The sequence below is a fragment of the Pan troglodytes genome, chromosome 6 (genome assembly GCF_028858775.2).
Source record: "Pan troglodytes isolate AG18354 chromosome 6, NHGRI_mPanTro3-v2.0_pri, whole genome shotgun sequence".
NCBI lineage: Eukaryota > Metazoa > Chordata > Mammalia > Primates > Hominidae > Pan > Pan troglodytes.
The window spans coordinates 45,900,175-45,923,832 of NC_072404.2; the positions used below are offsets into that span (position 1 = coordinate 45,900,175).

At 41.4% G+C, this 23,658-nt stretch overlaps 1 protein-coding gene across 10 annotated transcripts in view; it reads right to left on the reverse strand.

Moving 5' to 3' along the window:
- HECW1 (HECT, C2 and WW domain containing E3 ubiquitin protein ligase 1) overlaps window positions 1-23,658 on the reverse strand; it is a 449,514-nt gene that overhangs the window by 70,961 nt on the left and 354,895 nt on the right. For all 10 annotated transcript variants that reach the window (XM_009452959.5, XM_063814176.1, XM_016957318.4 and 7 more), the window contains 2 exons: window positions 21,675-21,860; window positions 11,027-11,161 (listed from right to left, as the gene is read on the reverse strand). In XM_009452959.5, coding sequence (XP_009451234.1) covers window positions 11,027-11,161; window positions 21,675-21,860 — 321 coding nt within the window. The remainder of the gene's footprint in view (window positions 1-11,026; window positions 11,162-21,674; window positions 21,861-23,658) is intronic.

Sequence of the window (23,658 nt, forward strand, 5' to 3'; positions counted from 1 at the left end):
TGCCTGCTTCCAATATCTTGGTTCAGCTTAGGCATTTTGACAAAACTTCAGAGATAAATAACTTGCTTAGCCTAAAGTTGATACTTGTGATGATTAACTTTAAACTAAATTAGCTCAATTTTGCCAGTGCGGTGGCTCACACCTGTAATCCCAGCACTTTGGGAGGCTGAGGCAGGTGGATCACTTGAGGATAGGAGTTTGAGATTGGCCACCAGGGTGAAACCCCGTTTCCACTAAAAATCTAAAAATAAGCCAGGCATGGTGGCGCATGCCTGTAATCCTAGCTACTCGGAAGGCTGAGGCATGAGAATCTCTTGAACCCAGGAGGCATAGGTTGCAGTGAACCAAGATTGCACCATTGCACTCCAGCCTGGGCGACACAGCAAGACTCTATCTCAAAAACAAAACAAAACAAAACAAAAAAACTAACTTAGCTCAATTTTAAATTTTGTAAATTAAAAAAATCACTTTTGTAAAAGGTGAAAGAAAACTTTGCTGATCAATAAACTATGCAGTTCTAGAGCATGATAATGGACATTCTCACTGTGATTCTACATACATTTTGTTTTTTAAGACCCTTGCAGAGTAAGATGTTAAAATCTATAGAGGCATTATAGATTTTCCACATTGCAGTACATTCACCAGATATATGGGATTTAATGTAGAGTGTAACTCATCCTATGATATTTGGCAAAGTATGCTAAAATAGGCTTTAAAATAGTTAAGAATTTTGAAGTGTTAAAGACTTTAGACAAAGTAAACTTACAAAGTTTAATTGATCAAAGAATGGTGTGAGAATGGGGTGGTCCTCACTCAGAACCAGAACCAGAAAGGGAGGAGAGAGCTCCATTCTGCAACCATGGGCAGGCAGCATTTATGGTTGGGGAATGGGAGCATGGTACGGAAGCAGCTCAGTGTTTGCCTTATTTGAACATGGTCTGATCAGTTAGCCACCTGCAATTGACTGAAGCTTGGCTGTTGTGATTGGCTGAGACTCAACCCTTTGTTGCCAAAGTATACTCCCAAATTAGGCTTTCAGTTAATTCATGTCCCAAGTGAGGTGGCAATCCATTACGTAATGACTCAAAAGTATGAAGGCATCCTCAAGCCAAGTTTAATTTAATGTAACAGATGATAATTTTGTAAGACACTTAGAAAGAGTTCAAACATCCAGATTTAAAAAAAAGGAAAGACATTTCTCCCTCTGAGACCAGCATAAAACTCACTCACACAGAATTCAGGAAGGTGACGAGGACCAGTGCTACAAAGTCTAGACAAGTCAGTTCCAAACGGCCACTTAAGAATAGGCCATGTGTGATATTGCAGATCGTAATGTAGGGCAAATTACTTAACGATCCCTAATAACAAACACAGGCATTGCTGATTTTCCTTTGGTTCCCACTTCCATACTCCACACCCAAGGATAACATCCTTTGTATGCAGACAGGGGCCACCAGTTCACTCTCTGTATGTGGTAGTCTTTGCTGCTTTTCTGGAAGTTGGGTAGAGATGCAGATGCATCTGTTTTCTCTCCTGGTCCTTCTTATTGCCCATGGCCTACTTGAAGGACAAGGGAATAGATTTTGTGCCACTTTGGTGGACTTCTCACTTTGATGTCATTAGATCTCAGCTCTGCTCAGCTGGCAAAGCCAGACACCAGGGTTTAGAAGCTGGTATTTCTGCAGCAGCACATTCCAGTCTCAAATGTTTACAAAGCAAAAGATGAAAGAAAAGTTTGCTGATCAATAAACTATGCAGTATTGAATCCTCATACTTCTCTTTTTTCTCCATGAATAAATAAATAAATAAATATGTAAAGGCTTTCTGGGATTGAAATTATAAGTCTCTTTTTCTTGGAGGGAATCATGTCAGTTTGCCTTAACGTGTATTTAAAATATTATTGATCTTGTAAAGACAGGATTCTCAGAGACCCACCAGCTGAAGGTTATCTAAGTGATAAATTACAGAGGGAAACTGGGGAAACAGCCAGATCTGCTGGCTGAGCTCGGGAAGGCTTGGCTGTGCACTGGACTCAGGAAACATTTGTTGTTTCGCCCTGAGTGAAAGTGTCTAACTGTCAGGGCATCACCCAGAAATGAATAAGGCTTTGAAACAGAAAGAGGCTCACTTCTATTCCTGGCCTTCACAGGAAATTCATTAGTGGTGCCTACTTCTGAGGTCACCCACTCACGGGTAAAGCTGAGCCAGATTGAAAAACTTCAGAAACCAGCTGAAGTCCAGTTAGCCCAAAGGCAGATGACTGACTGACAAACATTCTTCAGGCCTAATATGAGTGTGATAGAGGAAATAACACAGGGGGAGATACGGCTTGTTGCGTCCCTGAGCCACAGAAATGTCTGCAAAGGGTTGGTTGGTACTGGATGGCTCAAAGACCAGAGCCTGGAGAACAGGAGGATTGGATAGAAATGCCCTTCTCCAACAAGGGGCCCAGGAATGGACAGCGATGAAGACAGTTTCAGGCAGGGCTGGAGGAAATTCCGAGGGTCTGTTTGAACTAGGATTTAGTATGTGCTAGGATCCTTGAAGCCCTGTACTGGTACTAAACAATCCATCCCGAGGGACATCTGACAGCAACTGAGTGACTGATTTGAATCTCACTGCAAACATGATGCCAACATGGCTTGCTCTTTCTTTCTTTCTCTTTCTTTCTTTCTTTCTTTCTTTCTTTCTTTCTTTCTTTCTTTCTTTCTTTTTCTTTCTTTCTTTCCTTCCTTCCTTCCTTCCTTCCTTCTTTCTTTCTTTCTCTCTCTCTCTTTCGTTTCTTTCCTTCCTTCCTTCCTTCCTTCCTCTTTCTTTCTTTTTTGAGATGGAGTCTCGCTCTGGTGCCTAGGCTGGAGTGCAGTGGCGCGATCTTGGCTCACTGCAACCTCTGCCTCCCGGGTTCAAGAGATTCTCATGCCTTAGCCTCCCGAGTAGTTGGGATTACAGGCATGCACCACCATGCCTGGTTAATTTTTCTATTTTTAGTAGAGATGGGGTTTTGCCATGTTGGCCAGGCTGGTTTTGAACTCCTGACCTCAGGTGATCTGCCTGCCTCGGTCTCCCAAAGTGCTGGGATTACAGGCTTTAGCCACTGTGACTGCCTGCCTGGCTGGCTGGCTGGCTGGCTTTCTTTCTTTCTTTTTTCTTTCTCTCTCTCTCTCTCTCTCTTCCTTTTTTTTTTGAGACAGTCTCTGTTATCCAGGCTGGAGTGTAGTGGTGCAATTATAGCTCACTACAAGCTCAAACTCCTGGGCCCAAGCAATCTTCCTGCCTCAGCCTCCTGAATAGCAGGGACTATACGCACACATCACTGTGCCCAGCTAATTTTAAAAATGTTTTTGTAGAGATGGGTTCTTGCTATGTTGCCTAGGCTGGTCTTGAACTCCTGACTTCAAGAGATCCTCCTGCCCTGCCTCCCAAAGTGCTGGGATTACAGGTGTGAGCCACCATCCCCGGCCTGCTTTGTTTTCCTAAGGTCAGAAAATGACTACAGGACTGATTTTCCATTTAAAACCAAAATGACATGACTCTAATTTCCTGGCATTTGACCCCTTTGGTCTTATTAAGTTTCTCAGGGGTGTACGTGCGTGTGTGGGCACATGTGGTAAGGGGTGAGCGAGGGGAGAGAGAGCCCCTGGTGGCCTGCCTTTCCCCAGACATGCTGCAACAACTCTTCCATAATTGGGTAAAACCCAGTTTGTAGTAGGGACTACTTTTAGGATTTCTTTTTCTTTTGATATCGATCGCTTTCATCATAATTGTAAATGTGAAAACTTCAAACATTTAGCTCTCCAGACAAAACAAAATAGATATCCTCAGAAAATAGTTTTCAGCAACTGGTAAACAAGCTGCTCTTCAGCGTTGCAATTTGGGAATGTACACTTGTGGGTTTCCTTAAAGCTGTGATTGAAAATTGCATGTTTTAGACTGAATTTGGGTTAATAATCAGCTAACCCTCTCTCTGCAAACACTGGAGACTTGATGATAAAAAAAAATGTAGCAAGTTCACAGGAAGGGCTCAAAGGACGAATTTACATTCATCTCTAGATTCCTTCTGTGTTCTGAAAATAGATCATTAACAAAGTTGTCAGAATTATCTTAAGGAAACAAAAGAGAGATATTTGAGTTGTTCAATATTTTTATAATAAGAAGCGGGCAATAAACATCATGTTCAAGAAAGGCTTGTGTTAAATGATGGTAGATCCATGTGATTAAATATAGAAAAATGTTAATGGTGTGGAAACTGTCTATGAGGCACTAGGATATAGAACCATAGACAACACAATCTAATGTCTTTATTTTTATGTGTACCTGTGTCTCCAGATGGGGAATTATGCTTTTCCATCTGTGTCTGTATTCTGCATTCATTACATATTGTTCATACAGTGATGTGCCACATAGCGATGTTTCAGTCAACAATGGATGCATAGGCAATGGTGTTCCCATAAGCTTATAATAGAGCTGAAAAAGTCCTATCACTGGTCATGTCATAGCTGTCACAATGTCAGGTGTAATTGCTTTAAAAAAATAAAATTAGGCCAGGCACGGTGGCTCACGCCTGTAATCCCAGCACTTTGGGAGGCCGAGGCAGGTGGATCATGAGGTCAGGAGTTTGAGACCAGCCTGGCCAACACGGTGAAACCCCGTCTCTACTAAAGATACAAAAAATTAGCCGGGTGTAGGGGTGCGTGCCTGTAGCCTCAGCTACTCAGGAGGCTGAGGCAGAAGAATCACTTGAACCCAGGAGGAGGAGTTTGCAGTGAGCCAAGATCGTGCCATTGCCTCTAGCCTGGGAGACAGGGTGAGACTCCATCTCAAAAAAAAAAAATCGAACCAACCCAAATGCCCATCAATGATAGACTGGATAAAGAAAATGTGGCACATATACACCATGGAATACTATGCAGCCATAATAAAGGATGAGTTCGTGTCCTTGGCAGGGACATGGATGAAACGGATGAAACTGGAAACCATCATTCTCAGCAAAGTAACACAAGCAGAGAAAATCAAACACCTCATGTTCTCACTCATAAGTGGGAGTTGAACAATGAGAACACATGGACACAGGGAGGGGAACATGACACACAGGGGCCTGTAGTGGGGTTGGGGGCTGGGGGAGGAAGAGCATTAGGAGAAATACCTAATGTAAATGATGAGTTAATGGGTGCAGCAAACCCACATGGCACATGTATGCAAATGTAACAAACCTGCGCATTGTAAACATGTACCCCAGAACTTAAAGTATAATAATAAAAAAAATTTAGTGTAGCCTAAGTGTGCAGTGTTTATATTCTACATTAGTGTACAGTAATGTCCTAGGCCTCACAGTCACTCACTCACTGACTCACCCAGAGCCACTTCCGTCCTTCAAGCTCCATTCACTGTAAGTATCCTATACAGGTGTACTATTTTTTAAATCTTTTATATTGTATTTTTACTTTACCTTTTCTATGTTTAGATATGTTTAGAGGCACAAATACCATTGTGTTACAACTGCCTACAGGATTCTGTACAGTTAATATGCTGTACAGGTTTGCAGCCTGGGAGCCATAGCCATACCGTACAGCCTAGGTGTGTGGTAGGCTATACCATCTAGGTTTGTGTAAGCACACTCTAGGATGTCCACAGTGACAAGATGCCTAACAACAACATTTTCAGAATGTATCCCTGCTGTTAAGTGATGTATGACTGTAATTAAACAGTTTATTTTCAAAGGTGTCTGAATTTTACAAACTTCCAGCCAAACCTGTGATCAAGTGCAGGTTACATTGAGCCAAGAGGAAAATGACCAATTTTAAGAAGCAATGCAGCAATTACTCTCCCCAAAAGCAAGCTTCCTGAATGAAGATTCCTTCATGTCACCAGAGCCCATGAAATTACTTCTGCCATCAAAGAAGCTCACTGCAAAGAATGACTAAGAGTGACTTCTGCTTCTAAAGTGAGAAGCAAGCTTCTCTTCCCTGTCAGACTCTTGCCCTTTCCTGAGGCAGTCACTGTCAAGCTTTTTTTTCGGTGTGTACCTTCCAGAAATTTTCTATGACTAACGATTTTCTAACCTGACCAAGATAAGATGGCAAAAGAAATGAAAATTATGTGCTCTGCTTATCCTTCCTTATTGGTGTCAACTTATATTAGGAATTGCAGTGTAAACAAGGCAAATGTGTTACCCTTTCGTGATTTCCTTGCTAAGATGGGATCCAGTATTCATAGCACTCCACTTATCTGTGACCTATTCTGGTCACACATTCTGAGGAGAGATAAGGCCTACTTTGCTGGTGCTTGAATATATTGCAGACAGATGTGCCTCCGCCTTAAAATGCAAGTGAAAGTGTCAAATAACGATCTTTTTATGTATAAATCCTATATTCGTAATAACTGCTTTCAGGAATCTGTCTGAAAATTTTCCAGGTGAGGTAAAGGACAATCCAAAATATTTTTAACAATGTTTCTATTAATAATCTGCCATTGGGGTTTGAAGAAAAACATTTTACCATTTAGGATCCTTAATATAGAAACCCATTTTAATTCTGTCCTTACATGCAATTTATAAAAAAATCAACTGCTGAATAACACTCAAGAGAATGGCTTATGTAGGTGAACAGAAAATACCCACACTTGTAAGTTGTAGTCTAAGAAATATCTATAGTTAATTCCCTACTGCCTGTGATACGGGACACAGAAAAATAATGGATTATGGAAATAACCCATCGATGATTGCTGAGTCTCATATTTCCATCTGTTTAACTGTCATATCTAATCAGATATCCTGCTATTTTCACACACATTATCAACTTGCCTAAAGACAAACCTGCCATCCTTCCGTCCTGCCTTTCCTGCTCCTCTTAGCTCTATGTTGTTAATGGGACTCTTAGTTATGCGGTCCTGAAGACGTGGAATCAAGCCCCACAGACTCTGAGAATCACACAGCTGGAACACACGTTAGTGGTCACCCATTTGCAGAGGAAGCTGGGGTCCCTGGCAGGGGAGGAATGAACAATGATTGATACTCAGCTCCTCTGTGGACATGCCGGAGCCGAACGCCTGTCTGCAGACTGAAGTCCCAGTGACTTTTTCCTCCACACCCCCCGACTTCCTTGAGGCTTCTCCCCATGGGCTGCCCTTTGTTTTCTCTTTGTCACCTCAACTCGGCCTCATCCCCTTCCATCTGATTGTGGCAGTGGTCTCCAGCAGGCCTCTCTCGAATAGCTCTTTGCCACAGCCCTTCCTCTTCTTGGCTTTCATGGTCTTCTTTTAAAAATATAAGTTTGTGGCTGGGCGTGGTGGCTCACGTCTGTAATCCCAGCACTTTGGGAGGCCGAGGCAGGCAGATCACTTGAGGTCAAGAGTTCGAGACCAGTCTGGCCAACATGGTGAAACCCCGTCTCTACTGAAAATACAAAAATTAAACAGGTGTGGTGGTGCACGTCTGTAATCCCAACTACTTGGGAGGCCGAGGCAGGAGAATCGCTTGAACCCAGGAGGCAGAGGTTGCAGTGAGCCGAGATCGCACCACTGCACTCCAGCCTGGGTGACAGAGCGAGACTCTAGCTCAAAAAAAAAAAAAAGAGTTTGCATGGATGACTGTTAGGAAACCTGAGCTGTGGTCCTGAACTCCCTATGTGAAGTGAGCTCTTGGTATTTCAGTTTACTGGACTGTAAAATAATGGTTCTTCACTGGGGTAATGCTACCATCTATGGGTGTGTGGAAATGCTGGGGTGCTGTTCTGTTTTGTTTTGTCATAATGACTTGGGGAAGTGGGGGCACTCCTGACATTTAATGGATGGGGTCAGGAAAAAAAGTCCTGCAATGTAATAGGACGATTCCACACATCAGAGAATTGTCCTGCCCCAAATGCCAAGAGTCTTTCCCCATCTCTCAAATGTATTTTAGAGATGACTTCACCCTGAAACAATGGATGAATCAATTACTTTCCTCAAATTCATTCAGTGGTCCCTTAAAAAAGTTCCAACTCTTCCATGCAGCACTAAAGTTTTCTGAAAACCAAGGCACAGCAAGTGGGAACCTGCTGCTCGGCTCAGACTGAACTAGTCACTGTCTCTCTGTGAGCCTTTCTCAATCCGACCTCTGCACCTTTGCTTAGGCTGTGCTCTGTAAGGCTTCCCTTCCCCATCCTTTGTACCTATTCTACCAGTTTTCAAGTTCTAGTCAGGTACCTTATTTTATTTTATTATTTGTTTTGTTTTGTTGAGACAGAGTCTTGCACTGTTGCCTAGGCTGGAGTGCAGTGGTGTGAACACATTTAGCTTCAGCCTCTACCTCCCAGGCTCAAGCCATCCTCCCACTTCAGCCTCCCGAGAAGCTGGGAGCACAGGTGCACGCCACCACATCTGACTAATTTTTAAATTTTTGTAGAGAAAAGGTCCCGCCATGCTGCCCAGACTGGTTGCAAACTCCTAGGCTCAAGTGATGCTCCCATCTCAGCTTCCCAAAGTGTTTTCATTACAGGCATGAGTCACTGCGCCTGGCCAGGCACCTTATTTTAAAAGATACTTTTCCTTGGCTTCTTTTGAACTTTTGTGGCACTTATCCTAACATCTCTCTTGCCACTCAACCATATTCTGATTTCTCTCGTTACTTAACTCTGTATGTATTTTTGGCCTGCCTTCAAAAGTGGAATACAAACTTCTCTAAGGCAGGGATTGTCTCATATTTTGCATTCCACAGTGCTCATAGCAAGCCATGCATGGAATCAATTTTTGCTGAGCAAAATCACATCACAGCAAATGCAGTCAACATTTCCTACCACCCACTCCCCTCTATTTTGATACCAGAGTCCCTCTGTCTCCTTATCCCTAGGCTGAGGGCTCTTGCAGTGGGAGGAACCACATATTTATTTTCTTAGAGGCCGAGTCTTTGTTTTCTCTGGTGCACTGCCTCTGGATCAGATACCCTCTGCCTCTTGGCTTCTCTCTCTGTTGCTTTTCTTGGTGTCCTCTTCTGTCAGCCAAAAGCTACCACAAGAGAGAGGATGGGCATAGGGATGGGTGAGGTTTGGAAATGTGACGAACAGTCAGGGTGGATGCATTAGGAAGCAGACAGATGGCTGGTACACAGCAACGCCCTTTCATCATATGTGTTAGAGTCTTCCAGCTAGTTCTTTTTTTTTTTTTTTTTTTTTTTTTTGAGATGGAGTCTCGCTGTGTCGTTCAGGCTGGAGTGCAGTGGCGCCATCTCGGCTCACTGCAAGCTCTGCCTCCCGGGTTCACGCCATTCTCCTGCCTCAGCCTCCCGAGTAGCTGGGACTACAGGCACCCGCCACCATGCCTGGCTAATTTTTTGTATTATTTTAGTAGAGATGGGGTTTCACCGTGTTAGCCAGGATGGTCTTGATCTCCTGACCTCGTGATCTGCCCGCCTCGACCTCCCAAAGTGCTGGGATTACAGGTGTGAGCCATCACACCTGGCCCCAGCTAGTTCTTAACTGATACAGATGGCACTTTGCCATACATGTTATGGCAAATGATATTAATGATTTAAATCATATTAAATTAACTCTATTTGGGCTATTCAATCACATGAAACACATGTTTTAAAACAGGTAATGCAAGTGGTGTCCATGGTTTCAGTCTTGTTCTTTCAGTTAGAAAGGTTTTAAATATTTACATTTCAGACTAATTTCTTGTAATTGTAAGAGATCTGTATTTTAGGGACTTAATCTTGCACAACTGAAGTTTTTTCCATGAAAAAACATTCATTTTATCACACTGGCATTAAGCCATGAGTGCCACTGGTTGGAAATAGTTATGTTTCTCAGAGTATACACAGGACTCCTTCTGAAAAAGTGGTAAATAACTGGTGCCGATACATCAACAATAGGCTCTTCCCTTGAGACTTATGTTTGCTATCTGGAGGAGGTGGCTGCAGGGTGAATTGTTATCTTCCCAGTTTCTCTGGAGAGAAACTCCCTGGCTCTCCCTGGAATGACTCACTGTGGCATATGTGTGTGTGTATACATATATATATATATATATGCATATATATGTGTGTGTATATACATATATATATATGCATATATGTGTGTGTATACATATATATATGCATATATATGTGTGTGTATATACATATATATATGCATATATGTGTGTGTATATATATACACACACACATATGTACACACACACGCACACACACACAAACTCACTCACCTACATACACATATATTCCTTTCCTTCCTACTCCATATTTTTGATTTTTTAACCTTATTATAATCCAATTCTAAAAGCTGTTTTATGGGAAGTAGTTCTCAGAAGCCACATCTCTTGAGGTCCTGGTGGTTTCCACAAAAAGAAGGCACAGATACTTGGGAAATGTCAATTAGGACATAAAAAGAAATTTGCTCATGATATTGTCAGGAACTGATCAGGAGCAAAAAAAGAGCTATGTTTTGGGTTTTGGCTCGAGAAAGAAGGGCAGGAAGAGTATGGGATATAGATACTAATTCAGAAAGGCAATGAAGTGATCCTTAGCCTTTCGTGGTAGCCACAAAGTGCTGCCAAGGAAAGAGCACATTGTAGAGCGCGAATAGAGTGGGAAGAGAGCACCACTTCCTGTGGCCTGGTTAATTCCCCCTAGTTTCTAGTCCATGGATACATTATTGCAGTATTTTCTAGGATGTTTTGGAGAGGTAGAAGTTTAAAGTTAGTCAGACATACCATGGCAGTTCCATGTATTCACACATGACAGGCCTCAGGAGGCACAGCTCCAGCCATAAGTGTAGGGATCTCCTGACAGTGCATTTTCAGTTTCCTTTCAACTAGACAGGTTTTTAGTAGTGGTGATTGTGTGGGACAAAAGGCAAGGCAGAAAAGGTAACTGAAGACAGGTCTGGGGTGTTAAGTGGGTGTCCCGGTCATCATTCTTCTACAAAGCAGGGTGCATATGGCTTAATCTCTTCCAGCGCAGGCAACCCTAGATCCTAGCCACTGAAGAACTGTTCTGCTCCCATGGAAGAGGCAGAGACTGTGACCGGTGAACAGTAGGGCGGGGTGTAGGGAGGGTTACCTCTCCAGCGCTGTAACTTCGGAGCCTCTGGAGGTGCTGTCGGTGAGTTAGATGATTGGGAAGACGACCGTTCTGAAGAGGGATTCGGGGGTCAATGAAAGTGGTAGCTCGACTGTTGTGGTCCACGAAAAAAGACTGCGAACAGACCAGTGAAAAAAGCACCGTGTGTGAGAATAGGCCAAAATGGAGTCAGTAATATACAGGAGTGCTACAGGGCCCAGGCCTCAGGTTTATTTCTGCCCAGCCTCCCCTACCCCTACTTCCTTTTTTAATCTACTCAAAACTCATCTATCTAGTTCAGGTTAAAAACTTGGCTGCACAGCAGGAGGTGAGCCACGGGCGAGTGAGCATTACCACTTGAGCTCCACCTCCTGTCAGATCAGTGGTGCCATTAGATTCTCATAGGAGAACAAACCCCATTGTGAACTGTGCATGTGTGGGATCTGGGTTGCACACTCCTTATGAGAATCTAATGCCTGATGATCTGTCACCGTCTCTCATTACCCCCAGATGGCAGCATCTAATCACAGAAAACCAGCTCAGGGCTCCCACTGATTGTACATCACAGTGAGCTATAGGATTATTTCATTATATAATACAATGTAATAATAATACAAATAAAGTGCATAATAAATGTAATGTGCTTGTCTTCCTAAAACTATCCCCTACCCTCCCATCTGTGGAAAAATTGCCTTCCATAAAACTGGTCCCTGGTGTCAGAAAGGTTGGAGACCACTGATCTAAATGGGGAACAGGACACTGTGCCTGTTTGCTCAGTAGCTGAATGAAGCAGTATCAGTCATAGATAAAACATGGAGTTTCTAAGTAGTGACTATAATACTTTATTCAACACAGAAAGTAAGAGCAATAGAGCCTTTACTGGGTTAAGATAATACTAGTAATTAATAATTTGTAGAGTATTTTATTTATATTTAAGATAAATGCTCTTTTTTATTATAGAATGTGTATATTTTCACTGAGAAAAAACTTTAAAAAGATAAAAAAGTAGAAAGAAGATAATAAAAATCACCCCAAATCAAAAAAAATTTTGATTTTTTCCTCCTTAGTTTTTTCTTTTCTATACATTCAAATATATACATATTTTCTTCACATCAAGATCTATAATTTTATGAGGTTTTTCACTTGTTATTTTATAAGTATTTCCCTAAATTATTAAATATTCTTTTAATGGAGAATTTTAATGACTACATGATATTGTTTGATGGAAGTATAACAATTAATTTTAGTACCCTTAATTGTTAGACATTTGACTTTTTTACTGTTTTAAAATAATGCTTCAATGAACACTTTTTTTTTTGAGACGGAGTTTCACTCTCATTGCCTGTCACCCAGGCTGGAGTGCAGTGGCGCGATCTCAGCTCACTGCAACCTCTGCCTCCTGGGTTCAAGTGATTCTCCTGCGTCAGCCTCCTGAGTAGCTGGGATTACAGGTGCACACCCCCCCACACAGCTAATTTTGTATTTTTAGTACAGATGGAGTTTCTCCATGTTGGTCAGGCTGATCTCGAGCTCCTGACCTCAGGTGATCTGCCCACCTCGCCCTCCCAAAGTGCTGGGGTTACAGGCGTGAGCCACCAAGCCTGGCCGAACACTCTCGAATATAAATCCTTGTGCCATGTCTGAGTACCATATATATTCCAATATGTGGCAACATTGTTCTTTAAATTTAAAATTATCTCTCATAAAAGAGAAAGTTATTACCTTTTTTTTTCAACAAAACCCTTTGTACCATAAGACAACTTTTTAATTACTCTCTTTTCAACCAACAGTAACATTTGGTGAAGTCATATCAGCTTTAAATGACCTCAATCAATGCTAGTTTTAGGTATTTTTAGGTTTACCTGACAAAAGTAGTTAAAAGAAATTTTATACAGATTTAGAAATTATTCTTGGAAGGTATGAGCTTATAATTTCAAGTATTTGATGTCACTGTAAACAAGCAGTTTAAAGAGCTTTATAAAAACTCATACAGGAAGTGGTTTCATAATTGAGATAAAAATACACCCCCCAGGAAAAAGGTAAATAACAACACTACTAATATCATGCGAATCAATATTTGTGACTTGCAGTAATATTCCCCAAGATAGCATGCCACACAGATTGAAAAAGGGCTGTATGTTCAATTGGAACTGAAGATGATATACCCTTGAAAAATTGGTAGAGGACTCAAAAAATGACGCTAGTGATGTCAAAAATACAAGGAAATGGAATGAGACTTAAATGGGAATGGGAAAAAACAAAATGCATCAACATGCTTTTTAAACACACAAGTGTAAGCTAACCTAACAAATATTAAAAATAGACTTTTCATTATTCAAATACATGCTGAGATGTTTAGAAATTAAATTAAATAGGTTCCTTATATTTGTGTATCTGTGGCAATTGTTTAGTATGCATTTCTAAAAGTTGAATTAATTACTTGGTTAAAGTTAGAAAAATATTTATGATTATTGATCCATACCAATAAACTATCTTCACAACAGTTGTCCAGATCTATCATGTTACCATTAGTTCATGAATCTTCCTCTTTATAATGCTCTCACAAATACTAGTTTTGAAAGAACTCTTAGAAATGTTAAATGGTAAATAATGATGAATTACAATTTCCCAGGGAATTTACAAAAGAAAAACATTTTCTCATGGGCTAATTAGTCATTCCTTCCTTAGTGTGTTGCCTGCGATGTCTGTTCCCTTTTTTGCTATTGTTGTCGGGATGTTAAAGTTTTCTTATTTATTATCCAAGTGCTAAGTTATACATCTGCTTTCAAATTTGCTTTTGATTTTTGTTTGCTTTATTTTCTAATACACTGAATTTTTAATATTCCTATGTATTCAAATCTCTCAATCATTCCTCTCCAGGGGTCAGTTAAGTGTTTAACTATATTTTTCTAGCTTTAGTTTAGGTGAGTTAATCATTAACACTAAATCTTTACCTTTCTGAAACTTATTTTGGTATAATATTAAGTTGTAGTTTGACAGTTTTCTCAGAGAGCTCACTTTTCCAAATCATTCATTTCCTATTGTTTTATTATAAATAAATTTCTTATAAATACTACTGTGTTTCAGGATATTTTATTTGCTCCAGTGGCCTGAGGCTTTTCACTGGTACCGCACTATTCCAATTATTAACATCTGTAGGGCAAGTTTCCTGTTTCTTTTCCAATATTTTCTTACATATTCTTGTCTGTTTTCATTTTTCCAGAGGAACTAATATTAATTTTATTAAGTTCCAAAAATAGTTCTATTGGGATTTTGTTTAGAATCACTTTGAGACTGCAAATGATTTCGGAGAGAATTCTTTCCTTAAGATAGTTGGTGTAACCATTTCCCATTTCTGAACATGTCTATTAAAGAATTTTTTTCTTAGTACAGTTTTGTAGTTGTTTTACTGAAAGACACATATTTCTGGTTAAGATAATTTATAGGTATTTAATATTATCTGTTGCTCTTCTGAGTGTATCTTTTCCTATAATGTTTTATAACCCTTTATTGCTGGTACTCAGGAAAGTTATTATTTGTGTATTTACTTTTTGTCTGCTCATCATATTAAATGCTTCCACCAAATAAATGACTCTTTTAAGTATATCCTCTTGGATTTTTAATTGCAAATCATGTTAATTTTGTCTCCTTCTTTAGGAGGGCTCTTCTATTTTTACCTCCTTTTTTGTAATATTGGTGAGTACTTCTAGAACAACGTTAAATAAGAAGTGGTGGTTGAAATCTTTTCTTATTCTTGATTTTTAAGGGAAAACTACTAGACCTGATTGTACAATAAGATGTCTACTGTTTTAAAGGAGGCTTTATTAGGTCACGAAAACATATTTACATTCTTAGTTTACCAAGAGTATTTGTTTTTAAAATATAAACGTGTATTCATCACACCTGTAATCCCAGCACTTTGGGAGGCCAAAGTAGGTGGATCTCTTGAGCTTGGGAGTTTGAGACTAGCCTGGGCAACATGGCAAAAACCTGTCTCTACCAAAAAAATACAAAAATATACCAAAAAATCTAGGCGTAGTGGTTTTGCATCTGTGGTCCCAGCTACTCAGGAGACTGAGGTGGGAAGATTGCTGGAGCACAGGAAGTCGAGGCTGCAGTGAGCTGTGATCATGCCACTGCATTTCAGCCTAGGACACAGAGCGAGACCCAGTCTCACTAAATAAATAAATATTTAATTTTTATCAAGTAATTTTTAAAAAACACTTCTTAATCAACTGAAATTCCCTAATGCTACTAAGTCTTTGAGTATATCCTTTCTATATTTTATTAAGTATTGTTCACATGTATTTTCAACAATTTCTCAATGGTTTCTAAGTCTTTATTTTATTTTAAACCCAAGAGTCATCTAGAACATTGCTTTTACTTTCCAGCTGCCAAAGATTTTGTTTTTATGATTGTGCTTAAATTTACTTACAATTCAGTTTTATTGCTATATGGCCATAGGATGTGACCTGGCTATATTCTGCTTTTTTGTTTTCTTTGCAGTGTAGACTATCACCACTTACAAAAATAATCATGAAAAGTTGTCAACTTCATTTTTGGGGCCCTTTTTCTTTTTTGTTGTTGTGGCAAAATATACGTAAAACAATAACAATTTTTAAGTGTACAGTTCAGTGGCATTAAGTATAATAAATTCTCACGGTTGTGCAACCATCGCCACTCTCCTTCCCCAGCACTTTTTCACCTTCCCAAATTGAAACACTGTATCCACAAAACAATAACTCCTCATTTTCTACTCCTTGAAGCCCCTGGGAACCTCTGATCTACTTTCTATCTCTATAAATCTATTCTAGGTTCCTCATATGAGTGGAATCATAATTCTTGTCCTTCTGTGTCTTGCTTATTTCACTTAGCACAATGTCTTCAAGGTTCATTCATGTTGTAGCATGTGTCAGAATTTCATTTCTTTGTAAGGACAAACATTTCATTGCAGGTATATACCACATTTTGTTTATCCATTCACGTAAACTCTATTTCTAATAAAAGAATTAATATGTTTCATTCACATAAAGTTATATTATTTAAATCTCAAATTATTTTGTCTATTTAATCTGTCAAACTGATGGATATAAAACACATTTTCCTACTACGACTGTATGTCTTTCATCTCCTTTCATTTCTCCTTGATTTTTCTTTATTTAATATAATGTTATTATTTGGCTCATAAGGTACATGATTATTATATCTTTATTTTGCCATTGATTAATATAAAATATTTCTTTGACCCCCATTTAAGGATTTTTATTTATTTATTTATTTATTTATTTATTTATTTATTTATTTTTTGAGACAGAGTCTCGCTCTGTCGCTCAGGCTGGAGTGCAGTGGCGCCATCTCGGCTCACTGCAAGCTCTGCCTCCCAGGTTCACGCCATTCTCCTGCCTCAGCCTCCCGAGTAGCTGGGACTACAGGCACCCGCCACCATGCCCGGCTAATTTTTTGTATTTTTAGTAGAGACGGGGTTTCACCATGTTAGCTAGGGTGGTCTCGATCTGATGACCTCGTGATCCACTCGCCTCAGCCTCCCAAAGAGCTGGGATTACAGGCGTGAGCCACCGCGCCTGGCCCATTTAAGGATTATGATTGAAACTCCCCTTTGTATTATATTAATACATCACCACTGGTTTTTCTGTTATTGTCTTCACACTATATTAATATTTATTCTTTTATTTCTAAACTTTCTAAATCACCTCTTAGGTATGTCTTTTTGTAAACTGGATCTGTTTGTTACCAAAGCTGAGAGTGTTTTCCTTTTGGTACCTAAGTTTATCATGTTTCCACCTATTGCCATAACTGTTATGCTTGGCTTTACTTTTTTACTTTACTTACTTACTTGTTATCTTACTTTTATTATTTCCATCTTCTTTGCAATTTTTTGTGTGCTTTGTCATACAAACTCTATTTTGTTTGATTTTATCTTTTGAAGGATTTTGGAAGAGAAAAATTCTATTTTAAATGGTACAAACAGTTGCCTTTTAAGCTTGTCAGATTACCATATTTAACCTTTGTTTTTTAAATGATCCCGTTTTACTCCCCTTGAGCCCAACTAGCATAACTTTCCTTCCCCTGCTCATCTTCCCTATTCTCACTTCCTTACTTTTTTTTTTATTCCAGTCTGGTGATGTTGATCCAGACTGTTATTATACAACTATTCCATTTGTATTATACAACTTTTCCCATATTGTATTTAGACTTTTCCAATATGTTTTAAAGCATTTTAACAACAATTACTTTTATTTATACTTAGGTATTTGATTGATTTAAATACTCACCACTAGTCCTTTTTATACTATCATTTTCTCACTATTAATGTCGTGCTTTGATTCGTTAGTGATCCATCTGGAGAATGGCTTTTGGTGTTTCATCAGTGTCTTACTGTGTTTGTGTTGCTATACAGGAATACCTGAAACCAGGAAATTTCTAAAGAAAAAAGGTTTATTTGGCTCATGATCCTGCTGATTGGAAGACTGGGTGTCTGGTGAAAGCCCCAGGCTGCTTCCTTCCACTCACGGTGGAGGGTGAAGGGGAGCATGTGCAGAGATTTCATGGTAAGAGATGAAGCCAGACAGAGTGGGGGTAGGGGGTGGGTGCCAGGCTGTTTTTAACAACCAGCTCTAGAGGGAACTAATAAGGTGAGAACTCACTCATTGCTGCAAGGGTGGCACCAGTTCTTCCTGAGGGATCTGTCCCTGTGACCCAAACACCTTCCACTAGGCCCCACCTCCAACACTGCCACAGTGGGGATTAAATTCCAGTGTGAGATTTGAAGGGGTCAAACAAATCATATCCAAACTATCAAACTGTAACAATCAGGATGGGTAAAAGAGTAGGGTAAACTCTGATTTTGCACGAGGTTGTTTTTCTGTCTGTGGATTTCTCTAGTTTCATTTTTAGGATAGGAAATTTGAAGCTTGTCTGATTTTTAATCTTTTGTAGGTAACTTTTATATTATCATGGCTGCATATTGATAAGATTTTTAAAGAATTTCTATTTAAAGACATTCCAGAACATGTGTAGATATATAATGTATTTTAACTACCTTTACTGTAATTTAGTGAGCCCAATTAATCTGCTCACCTTAATAATTTGTTTTAAATCAGCAACACTTTAATTTTAATATTTAATTAATATTTATTTAATATAATTAACATTAATACTTAATTATTCCTGCTATACCTAGTATTCTGGTTTCTTCCCTCAGGTAACTCTATAAGTCATTGGTGCAACAGAGATTTATTGAATGCCAACTATATACTAGGCACGATTCTTGGCCCTTGATGTTTTATCAATGAGCAAAACAAAGATTTCTGTTCTTAAAAAGCTTAAAATCCTGCCACAAGAAACAGACAATAAGCAATAAACCTAATAAATGTGTAAGTGACATGGGGGAGCACATGGCCTAGGGGTCAGGGAAGGTCGTGGTATTAACTTGGATGGTTAGGACAGGCATAGAGAAGATAAGTTTTTTCTTTTTTCAGTTTTTGCATTTCTTTTTTTTTACTGTCTCCTCCACTGATTGAAATCTGGTTCCTTCCTTCTGCTTTAGAGGCTGTTTCCATGTTCATACGCCATATCAGTGATGAGATTTCACATAGCATCAGTGCTGCTCTGTTTTATCCCTATGCTATTATTACCTTTTGCTTTTCCCTGCAATCTTAAAACAGCTATTTTCAGACTACTTATGTCTGTTTCCTCTCAGCTTGTTTTCTGTTTGCGGCTTTTTCCTCTTAGTTAATAACAGAAGTCATGTGCTCCTATACCATTTCATGGATGATGAATAGATGTCTTTTAAATAGTTCTATTTTCCAAAGAAAATTATACTTTCTGGGAAAAAAATATACTTTCTGAAAAAAAGACATGCTTTTTGTCAGACCAAGATTCTGTTTGCTTCTTGCAGTAGTGTCTCTTCCTAGGCCCCTTCTCATTTTATTTATTCACTCCTTAGCAGAGGCTGCCTTGGTCTCATGTCTGCCACAAGATAGGACCCATGGGGCCCATCACCCTACCTCTCTGATGGTGACTGCCTCCCTCAGCTTAGACTTGGAATGAGGTTTGAGGCACACATGCAATCTCTATAAAATTGGGCAGAAGGCTCTGTCCTCCTTTCTCAGACTCTGAAGATAGCAGATGAGTCAGATGCCAGCGTGTTCTTTGCCCCGGTCCTCCTGAAGCAGCAGAGCTCTGAGCTGCTTACCTCTGTCCCCTTTGTAGAGATGACCACGCATTCAAAGACACCAAACAGCTCTGCCCATCCCTTCTACTTCCTACCATGGTGGATAATAAAAGCAAATGTTGCCATCTTTGAATGTGTAGATAAAGCAAGAAGCAGATTGTCCAGGGTGAGGGGCAAGGACCTGCTCTGGCCAGCTATGAAGGTGGCTTTTGCCTAGTGAGCTATGGCCACCCCACTGTTTAGTGAGTTGTATTCCTAACTCTCAGCCTCCTGTGCAGCATATCCTTTCCAAGTTAGAGGGTGAAACCTGTAAGACACAGTCCAAACATATTTTTCTCAATCTATTCCCCTTATCAATGGGCTTTGGCAATGAGATATTCTTTTATTTCCCCCACTTCACAATCTTGATCTTGGATTATTTTTGGGGACATTAAGAGAAAGTGGTAGATACTACTAATCTGTCATGATATTAATAATCATTCCTTCATTAACTTATTAACTTATTTATCTGGTTGTAAAATCATGAAGGCAACATAGGCATTACTGTTGCTATTTTAAGGCTCAGAAATGTGGAGTGACTTGCACAGGGTCATGTATTTAGACTGAGATGGACTGGTCCATCTATTTTTCCCACTATCCTCCTTTGTTCCTCTCTGACCACCCTATGGACTGTGGTAATACATTGCAAGTCTAAGGCTACTTTCCCCAGCAATTCACTACATGGTATGCCTCTTAGACATTCTGTAACTATGAGTGTGTGTATGTGTGTGTGTTCAATTAATAAGAAATTGCTGAGACCATTTGTGTGTGTGTGTGTGAGCATGTGTGTGTAGGCACACAGCTAGTTTGTGTCATAACTGAAAGTCTTCTCATTTCAAATTCAGATTTTTTTTTTCTCATGTATGATATCTTCTTGCTAAAGAGAATTAGGGGGAAGAGGTCTTGTCAGAAATTCCCTCATATGCATTCCCAAATGGAACAAAACTCTCACAGTGCATCTCTGTGCTTCCCTGCTGGTGTGATGACCAGGAGATGTCACATCATCTGCATCTGTGCCATGGAGAACTAGGGCTTATTGCATTGGGAAGCCTCCTTGTCATTCCACTGTGCTCCCTGTCATCCTTATCTTGGTGCAAAAGCTGCAGTCATGGAAATCCAAGGCTCGGCAAACTGTTCACATTGGTGTGTGCTGTTTGCATGATGAACATGGTGGTGTCATCTTGGCATCCTGGTTAAGCAATAAATGTAAACGTGGCTACCCGAAACCGAGCTCTGATAAGCCACTCCTTCACTTTCTGTTCTGGCTCAGGCTTCATTTTCCCACCCTAATACATATCACCAAGTCCCCACATACAAATCATTGTCACTCTCCCAACAGAGGCCACGTCCAGTCAATGAGAAGGTCCCAGGGAGCAGATCCTGGCTACAGTGGCTTTTCTACTACACATGTCCTTTCCCCTCCCCTAATTCATCCCTGGTTACAGAGGAGCTGGTCCTGGAGATTCATTTTATGAATGGACTTGTAATGAGTCCCCCATTCTTTCCCTATACACTCCAGAGAGTCCAGGTTCTGAGGCATACTAAGGGGTTTATAGGAGAGAGACTCATGGCTTCGAGGGGACATTGATGCCCCATCAGCTCCCTTTGGGGAACGTGGCTTTGCAGGCTCACGTTCACAGAGGAAAGGACACGTCACAGACATGACTGCAGGCAAAGCTTCTGGTTCCTTGGACCATAAAGAGGGAGGGATTCTCTCTGGTAAAGTTCATAGAAGGTTACACAGGTTCAGTTCTAGTACTTGGCCTGTCCTTTGAATACATCGAGATGGCTGATGAAGATTAGGAAAAATCCTTCTTGTTTTCAGACTCAGCTGGTCTTCTAAAGCATGGCCAGGAAGACCCGGTTTGGGTTAAGGTTATACAGAAGCAAAATGCAAGCCAGGAAGATCACATGGGCCTAGCACACCCCACCCTGCTTGTTAGGCTGTTTTACAGAAAACTTTAGGTGTATTAGAGAAATCACAACAAATAATCTAACAATGTCACTGCATTTAACCAATGAGTTCATCCCCTGAGAGTTAGCTGTCTAAGGAGGCAAACAACCGAAAGGTCATTGGACAGAATTGAGTTCCACATTCCAAACCTAAATTAAACAAAAATGTAGACAGTGGTTCTTAATTACAGGGAACACATAGCAATGTCACAACAGTTGGCATCTAGCGGCGTGAGGGCTAGGAGTGCTGCTAATGTCCCGTAAGGCACAGGGTATTCCCCAGAGTAGTGCTGAGGTTGAGAAACCCAGATGTGGGTGGTTATCAGCCCCTTTACTGCTGGCGGCCGATAGCACATCTCTCAGACATAACTCCTCCCCACACTCTCCTCCTCACGTCCTTGCTAGCTTCACCCTGGGGAAGGAGCCTGTTTGATGAAAGCCCTGCACGTGGGTCACACTCACCTTTCCCTGCTGGTCCGTTTTGATCTCCCAGCCCCGGGGCAATTCCAGCCGAGTGTCTGCGAACATGTTGATGAAATTCACCAAGTCCCGGTTGTGCTGGTAGCGTTCAAAATTGCGAGCATCCCGTCGGACTTTCAGAATCATGTGCTTTAAGCAGGTGCTACTGGTGAAGACTCGGTAGGCACTCTGAGACGGGTCAGGGCGGACGGGGTAAGGAGTGGGGAATTAGGAAAAACATAGAGCAAGCACACTGTGAGCACCCTAACACTGCTAAGTGTGATTGTGACACAGCAGTTTATTGTGAGTGTGAGGTAGAGGCCTCAGAAAATGAGCTCTTGCTCAAGAAGTAAACACCCAGGAATTCGAGACCAGCCTGGGCTACATAGCGAGACCCTGTCTCTACAAAAAATTTAAAAAATTAGCTGGGCATGGTGGCACGTGCTTGTGATCCCAGCTACTTGGGAGGCTGAGGTGGGAGGATCACCTGAGTCTGAGAATAGAGGCTGCAGTGAGCTATGATTGTGCCATTGCACTCCAGCCTGGACAACAGAGCAAGGCCTCGTCTCCAAAAAAAAAAAAAGTGAATGTGCATTGAATCATGCCCCCTTGGCCCACATGGACTATCTGTGATATCCGTTCCACCTGAGTGCTGTGCAGCTTGGGACACGGCCCACCTCTCTGTGCGACTCCACATGGTTTTCTCGCTGTCTCAGCCATGCCTGGCTCTCCTTGGCCTCCCTCCACCTGCCTGAGCCTCACTCCTCTCTCTCCTCCATGGTCCCTTCTCTGACTATTGAGGTGTGCCTTTGGTCCTCCTACTTGTCTAAAATGGGGAACATTAATTTAGGGCCTCTGGGGATTGAAGGCTGGACATGAGAGGTCTGTCATTCCTTTGAACCCTATGTAAAAACTTGTGTGTGTGTATGTGTAGGGGGGTTGGAGGATGGGAAGAGATGAAGAAAGAAATGACAATGTGACGGTACACAGGGTTGGTGTGTGTGTGTGTGGTGGGGGCGGGTGGTGAAAGGACAGACCACGTGTAGATGGGGGGTTGGGCCAGTGGCACCTACTGGCCCAGTGCCACCTGCACCCAGGGCTGGGGCATGGCCATGTGCCATGCGCCTTCTCCCTGTGGCCCCCACAACACCTCTGGGGAGCTGCTTGGAATTGAGCCCAGGGCATCCGACAGGCTTCTCAGAAATAACCTGCTAAAAACTGATCCCCCCCTCTGCAGCCACGCCCTCCATCACCCAGTCAAACTCCAGCTCCAGCTTAGTGCGGTCACTGCCTCACCCAGGCGCCCAAAGCAGAAACTACACTGTCTTTTTTGAGTTCTCATCTTGCACCCACTCGTGATCACGGTGGACCTAAGTGCTGCTGAGTCCACGAGAAATGTCCCTGAATGGAGCCATTCCTTGCCATGCTCCCACCCCTTCCTTAGGTCAGAGCCAGATCATCTCTCACTCAGCAGTTGAATCAGCCTGTGTCTTAACCCCCTCAGCTCAGTCTCTCCCCGACACTCTGCCAGAGAAAATGCATCATCAACCCCCCTGGTCAGGCAGCCCAAGTGCTACTCTTGGTTCCTGTGGCCTGCTGCAGTAGATCCAGGCTCCTTTGCATGAGTTACCAGGTGTTCTGCTGCCCAATCTCCAGCCCCTCCTCCCCTCTCCCTCCTGCCAGCCACCCACACTCACCACCCTGGACTTATCCCCCAGGCCTCCTCACGGGTGCATCCTTTCTACAGATGTCCCTCTGCCTGGACTTCTTCTAGTCCACTTTCGACCTTCAGGACTCAATTCAGCCGCCTCCCCAAGAATGCTCCCTGGCACCCCCAGAGCACTCTGTCCTCCCTCAGTTCGGCCTGGTCCTGTCACACTGGGCTGATGTTTTTCACGTCATTGCTCCTCAAAATGGGAACTCCTACTGTTTAGGTGTCACCTTAATCTGTCTTTGTGACTCCAGCACCTAGATCTGAGCCTAAACC